Source organism: Plecotus auritus (genome assembly GCF_963455305.1).
Source record: "Plecotus auritus genome assembly, chromosome: 4".
Taxonomy (NCBI): domain Eukaryota; kingdom Metazoa; phylum Chordata; class Mammalia; order Chiroptera; family Vespertilionidae; genus Plecotus; species Plecotus auritus.
In genome coordinates this window covers 138,986,325-138,992,901 of record NC_137775.1, presented here as the reverse complement: position 1 = coordinate 138,992,901, position 6,577 = coordinate 138,986,325, and the positions used below count along the sequence as shown (strand labels likewise).

Sequence of the window (6,577 nt, the reverse complement as noted above, 5' to 3'; positions counted from 1 at the left end):
GCCTGCCTATGTTTTCCTTATTTATGATTGACACATGATCTCAGCACACCCTGAAATAGACACTGAAATATTCCGACATAAGCAAAACGCTGTAAATGTGAAATATGTTTTATGCAAACTTATAACTGCTGCTTTGGCCAACTCTGGATTCTGAAGCCTTGCTGTTACTATGACAACCTGAGCAGCACAAGGCAAGGTTGATGAATTTGCTCTGATTTTCGTATCAAAAAACCACAGCCAGGCTTTGGGCACAATCTGTTGTACACCAGGAATCTGAAACTACCTAAATTTCATATTTCAGTAGAACCTGTTTCCCCTCTGCATATACGTGTGGAGTCATAACAGGGCCAATCCATAGATGCTCCTGAACCTCAGAAGAATCTGATAATGACAAAAGGAAAATAATTCTGTACTAGTATATACTTAACCACTCATTGTTATTCTGCCTGTGAGATCCGTAGTAAAATGTGAGAGCAAGCAAGTTCAGGAGGTAGCCACCTCAGTTCTCTCAATCTTTGTTGGACTATGAATCCTTCATTTGACTAATATTTGACCCACCTACTCTCTCCTCTGCATCTCTAAACTTATCAATGCTTCTCTTTTCACGGAAGTACACATATGCTATACATGCATGTATCTTTATGGTATCACATGGCACATCATTTTTTGAATTACTTAGTGAACCACTTTTCACCTCTATAATATCTTATGAGCCACTTTCCATGTCTTTTTTTCAGACTACGTTTTATTTCATAGGGTCATATCATATGTTAATCCACCCAACTCTATTTTGTTTAACATGCTGCAGTTTTAATTTTTCAATTATTATGTTGTAAACAACATTGCAATGAGCATCCCATTCCACATGTACACATTCTTTTAGTACAAGTGTCTAAATTGGATTTATTACATTGCAAGTTTTACTGTGCTCCTTTTATCATTAGCCTGCTTCATGGACTTGCTACCCTAGTTCTCACCATAAGCTTCAAAGCTCCGTATCTGTTTTGCCTATAAAAATTTTGCCCCCAATAAAAATAAAATATACTTTATCGAATACTTACTCTATTCCAAGCAGTAATCCAAGTAGTTCACCTGTATTTACTAATTTACTCTTCAAAACAATGCAGAGAGATAAATACACTTACTAGCCTCATTTTACATCTGAGGAAACTGAGACACAGAAGGTTAAAGTTGCCCAAATGTACACATCCCCAGAGCCTGTGCTTTTCAGTTACTACACTATGAGTGTCCTGATGGGCTCCCTGACACTATCCAGGCTCTGTGTGAAGTGCTGCATGGTCCTAGGCCCTCAGATGCTGTTTGTAAGCACTGCCCAGTCACAGGCCATCACCATGCTGCTTACTCAATACTTACCCTGCCCTGTTCCACTGCCACACATATAGTCTCTGACAAATAAATAATGAACATGTGCCAATATTTATTTAACCTGCTAGTAAGAGAAACAGCAGGAAAACCAAAAAGATTGTTCCAACAGCATTCAGGAACAGAAATTTATATAGTCAGTCAGGAAAGGAATATCCAAATAAGATAATTGCATTCTGGTGAACTTTTTTTAAAAATTAATCTTTATTGTTCAGATTATTACAGATGTTCCTCTTTTTTCCCCTCAGCTTCCCTCCACGCAGTTCCCACCCCACCCAGGCCCTCGTCCCCCCCAACACACACTCTGTCCTCGTCCATAGGTGTAAGCTCTTTGTCCAATCTCTTCCCTAACCCCCCGTACCCTCTTCCCCCCGAGAATTGTCAGTCTGCTCCCTTTCCATGCCCCTGATTCTAATGACATTTACCAGTTTGTTTTGTTCATCAGATTTTTTTATTCATTTGATTTTTAGATTCACTTGATTCACTTTTTTATTCATTTGATTTTTAGATTTACAACAAATACATATTTCTTGTCACTTTGTTGTTCATAATTTTTTATCTTTACCTTTTTCTTCTTCCTCTTCTTAAAGAATACCTTTCAGCATTTCATATAATACTGGTTTGGTGGTGATGAACCCCTTTAGCTTTTTCTTGTCTGTAATGCTCTTTATCTGACCTTCAATTCTAAATGATAGCTTTGCTGGGTAGAGTAATCTTACTTCAAAAGGATGAGAAAATGTTCTTGAAAGTGGTGTTTATTCTTAGCTGAAAAATATTGCAAATGCCAAAAGCCATCATATTTTAAATTCTTCTAATGAAAGATTTAAATTCCCACTGACATGGGCATGTTATATGGAATATAGCTTAAAGTATAGCTCCCTTGGTCATTGACAAAACTGTGAACCAAGAGAGAGTGGGCATATCCGTGTACCCTTCTGTGGATGTGTAGGCACGTTTGATCAGAAAGGACTAGTGTACATAGGTAGGGTGTCAGATAAACAAGTAGAAGAATTGGGAGTCACTGTAGCATAGAATGAAAATCTGTCAAATCCTAAAATTACCTCATTGCTTGTCTATGACATGTGTGGTGAGAGAGTGACTGTCAGGAGGAACTAAAAGAAAAATGAAGAGGAATGAGAACATTGAGTTCAGAAGAAGAGACAACTGATGAGGGCAAGTTTTATGCAGCAAATAATATATTTGATTATTTTATTTATCATCTATATAGTGCTCATCCACTAGAGGATACAAACAAACATATTGTGACATCTAGAAGGAACATGAGAAAGGCAATATAAAGCAACTCTGTAAGTTATGTCAGAAGATAGCATATAATTATAAAAGGTTAACTTCACATCAGATAACAGAAAGTGCTATCACTATTGGAAGCAGGAAGATATTTAATACAGGGAACCAAGTGCTAACAAAAGGTGGTAGAAGGCCTAGAAGAGCAGTCTACACTCTGCCACCAAGACTGATTCCCAACTCAACATCCAGAATGTCATTGTTGGGGAAGCATCGACCTATGAACCTGGAAGTCACAGTTCCATTCCTCTATGAGGAAGCTATCCTCAGTCTATTGGTCTCAAAGCCCTTAATGTATGCTAGATACCTGAACAGCTAACTCATACACTGCCATCTCTCTCCCCACCTAACTCAGTTGAGACACCTCATTTTGGGTTCCAGCTAGAGAATTCTCTATATGTGGACTATTCCCATAGAGCACAAACCACATGCACAGATACAGACTCAGGACATAGCCTATGGTTGATGTGGATGTGGGCATGGCCTATTAACATGAGTCCCACCCAGCTAAGGCATTAAAGGAGAAAGGACAGAGGATGGAAGGGCAGGCAGCAAATCAAATCATGTCTTTCTAATCACTTTAATAGTATAGTCGGATCAGATGGCCTGGCAATAGATCAGTTTCTTCAGAGCCTCCTTGACTTCTTGGTTCCTTAGGCAATAAATGAAAGGGTTGAGAGCAGGGGTGACAATGGCATAGAAGATAGAAATAACTTTGTTCAAGTTGAAGGCATGGATGACTCGAGGCCGGGCATACATGAAAATAGTGGCTGAGTAGAAGATGGTTACCACCACGAGGTGAGAGGCACAAGTAGAGAAGGCTTTCTGCTTTCCTGTGGGCATGTGTAGAACAGTGGCAAGAATATATCCATATGACAGGACAGTAATAGAGAGGGGGAAGAGGAAGATGACCAGTGCCAGGACAAAGTCCACCAACTCAGCTATGGACATGTCTGCACAGGACAGGTTAAGTACTGGGGAGATGTCACAGAAGAAGTGATTGATGACATTGGGGCCACAGAAGCTGAGGTGAGAGATGAAGTAGATCTTAGCCAAGGAGATGCCAAAGCCAATGGCCCAGGAAGCAAGAGCCAAGTGTAAGCAGAGCCTGTGGCTCATGATGGTGGGGTAGTGCAGTGGGCGGCAGATGGCCACATACCGGTCATAGGCCATGGCTGCCAGAAGCACACATTCTGTGCACATGAGTGCGATGAAAAAGTAAAGTTGTATCATACAGTGAGTGAATGAGATGCTGTTGCTCACAGACCAAAAACCAAACAGCAACTTGGGTACAGTCACAGAGATGTACCAGGTCTCCAAGAAGGACAGGTTGACCAGAAAGAAGTACATAGGCTTGTGCAGTGGCCGGTTCTGCTTCACCAACAGGATGATGATCATGTTTTCAGCCACTGTCAAAATGTAGGCCACAAGGAACATCAGGAACACTGCTGCACGCATGCCCCGGTTCCCGGGGAACCCCACCAGAATGAACTTGGTGACCCATGTCTGGTTCTCCACTTCCATATTGGAGACACAGGGATTAGTTCTCCTGAGGAGAAAAATCACTTGGTCAGACACCATGGTCCAGTTAGAACCTTCCATTCTTTGCCTTCTCTGCTAGCAATAACCATAATAGATATCATTTAGTAAAAATATATTATAAGCTAGACCATATACTGGGTATATTATGTACATAATGTAATTTAATTCTCATATAGCTTCTTTATGTTATTACTAGAAGCCTGGTGCACAAATTCGTGTATGGGTGGGGTCCAGCTGGCCTGCCCTGATGGGGGCTGATTGGGCCTGGCCGGCAGCAGGGAGGGGATGCAGGATGTTGGAGGGGCCAATTGGGGCCCCAATCAGGCCAGTTGTCCACCTCAGTGCGCATCATAGTGATTGGTCGTTCTGTCGGTCTGGTCGCTTGGCATATATATATATACCCATTTTAGTGATGAAGATATGAGTCTTGGAAAAGTAGTTATTAAATAACTTACCAACTTCCCACTGGTAGCAGGGTAGGAATCACATTCAAGTCTAAGCTGACAGGCCATGTTCAGTCTACTATCCTATGTTGTCCTTCACAATCACCCCCAAATTAAACAGTTTCAAACCCCCATGTTCCCATTGCCAATTCCAGAGAATACACCTGGCTTTCCTTGCCCATCATCCACCGAGAGCTCTGGAAGTTCCTCCTTACAACTCATTTATCCTTCACTTACTATCACTTTCGTTTGCTCTACATCCATTGAAATGGACTGTATCTCTGTGAGGTACCTGAGAAGGGGAGATAATAGCCATCCTTTTCAGCCCAGCCAGTGTGACTCAGTGATTGAGCATCGACCTATAAACCAGGAGGTCACAGTTCGATTCCTGGTCAGGGCACATACCCAGGTTGTAGGCTCAATCAATAGTAGGGGGCATGCAGGAGGCAGCTGATCAATGATTCGCTTTCAACATTGATGTTTCTTTCTCTCTTTCCTTCTCCCTTCTCTGAAATCAATAAAAAATAGTTTTTTAAAAAAATGAGTCATGCTTTTCAGTGTTAAAGATCTGGACCATGTCTGCTCTTGATTTGCTATACAGGGTGGGACAAAGTAGGTTTAAATTTTTCATATGGAAAATAATACAATGATCCTATCTAATAAAAAAGTAATATGCAAATTGACTGTACCTCCACTATACCCACAAGCCACGCCCACCAGCCAATCAGGAGTGAGTATGCAAATTAACCCAACCAAGATGGCTGCAGCCACGAAGTGAGCAGGAGGTTTGGGTTTCCCCGGAAATGGAGGAAGCCAAGCTTTCCACACACCCTGGCAGGCCCAGGCCTCCACTCAATGCTACAAAGTTTCAATTATAGAAGATAAATAAATCCCAACAAAAATGGCAGCAGCCATGGAGCTGAAGAGAGCTGGAGGCTTGAGTTGCCCCTGGTGATGGAGGAAGCCAAGTTTCCGCAGCCCTGGCCGGCCTAGGCCTCCACTCAAGGCTACAAAGTTTCAATTATAGAAGATAAATAAATCCCAACAAAAATGGCTGCAGCCACGGAGCAAGCAGGAGGCTTGGCTCCGCTCAAGGCTACAAAGTTTCAATTGTAGAAGATAAATAAATCCCAGATCCCAGGGCCTCTGCTTGGGTCGCTGGGGGGCGTGGCCAGCCTGCAAACCACCACAGGCCCCTCACCCAGGCCGCCCCACACCCCAAGGGAACCCCCACCCTGATCCGGGACACCCTTTAGGGCAAACCAGCTGGACCCCACCCATGCACCAGGCCTCTATCTTATCTAATAAAAGAGTAATATGCAGATTGACCATCACTCCAACACACAAGATGGCTGCCCCCATGTGGTCAAAGATCCTGCCCCCATGTGGACACAAGGTGGCCACCACAAGATGGCCAGCAAGGGAGGGCAGTTGGGAGGGACCAGGCCTGCAAGAGAGGGCAGTTGGGGGCGATCAATCCTGCAGGGGAGGGCAGTTAGGGGTGACCAAGCCAGCAGAGGAGGGAAGTTGGGGGCGACCAGGCCTGGAGGGAAAGGCAGTTGGGAGGGACCCAAGCCTGCAGGGGAGAGCAGTTGGGGAGGACCAGGCTTGCAGGGGAGGGCAGTTGGGGGGGACCCAGGCCTGCAGGGGAAGGCAGTTAGGGGCAATCAGGCTGGCAGGGGAGCAGTTAGGCATCAATCAGGCTGGCAGGGGAGTGGTTAGGGGTGATCAGGCTGGCAGGCAGAAGTGAGTAGGGGCAATCAGGAAGGCAGGCAGGTGAGCAGTTGGGAGCCAGCAGTCCTGGATTGTGAAGGGATGTCCGACTGCCCGTTTAGGCCCAATCCTACTGGGATCAGACCTAAACAGGCAGTCGGACATCCCTCGAGGGGTCCCAGATTGGAGAG

At 44.1% G+C, this 6,577-nt stretch overlaps 1 protein-coding gene across 1 annotated transcript; it reads right to left on the bottom strand.

Moving 5' to 3' along the window:
* Positions 1–3,285: 3,285 nt before the first annotated feature.
* On the bottom strand, positions 3,286–4,215 carry OR6B1 (olfactory receptor family 6 subfamily B member 1; the record flags this gene model as incomplete). Its single annotated transcript, XM_080665991.1, has 1 exon — positions 3,286–4,215. Exon 1 carries the CDS (start codon positions 4,210–4,212, stop codon positions 3,286–3,288), a length of 927 nt encoding a protein of 308 aa, XP_080522117.1. The 5' UTR covers positions 4,213–4,215.
* Between the last annotated feature and the right edge of the window lie 2,362 nt (positions 4,216–6,577).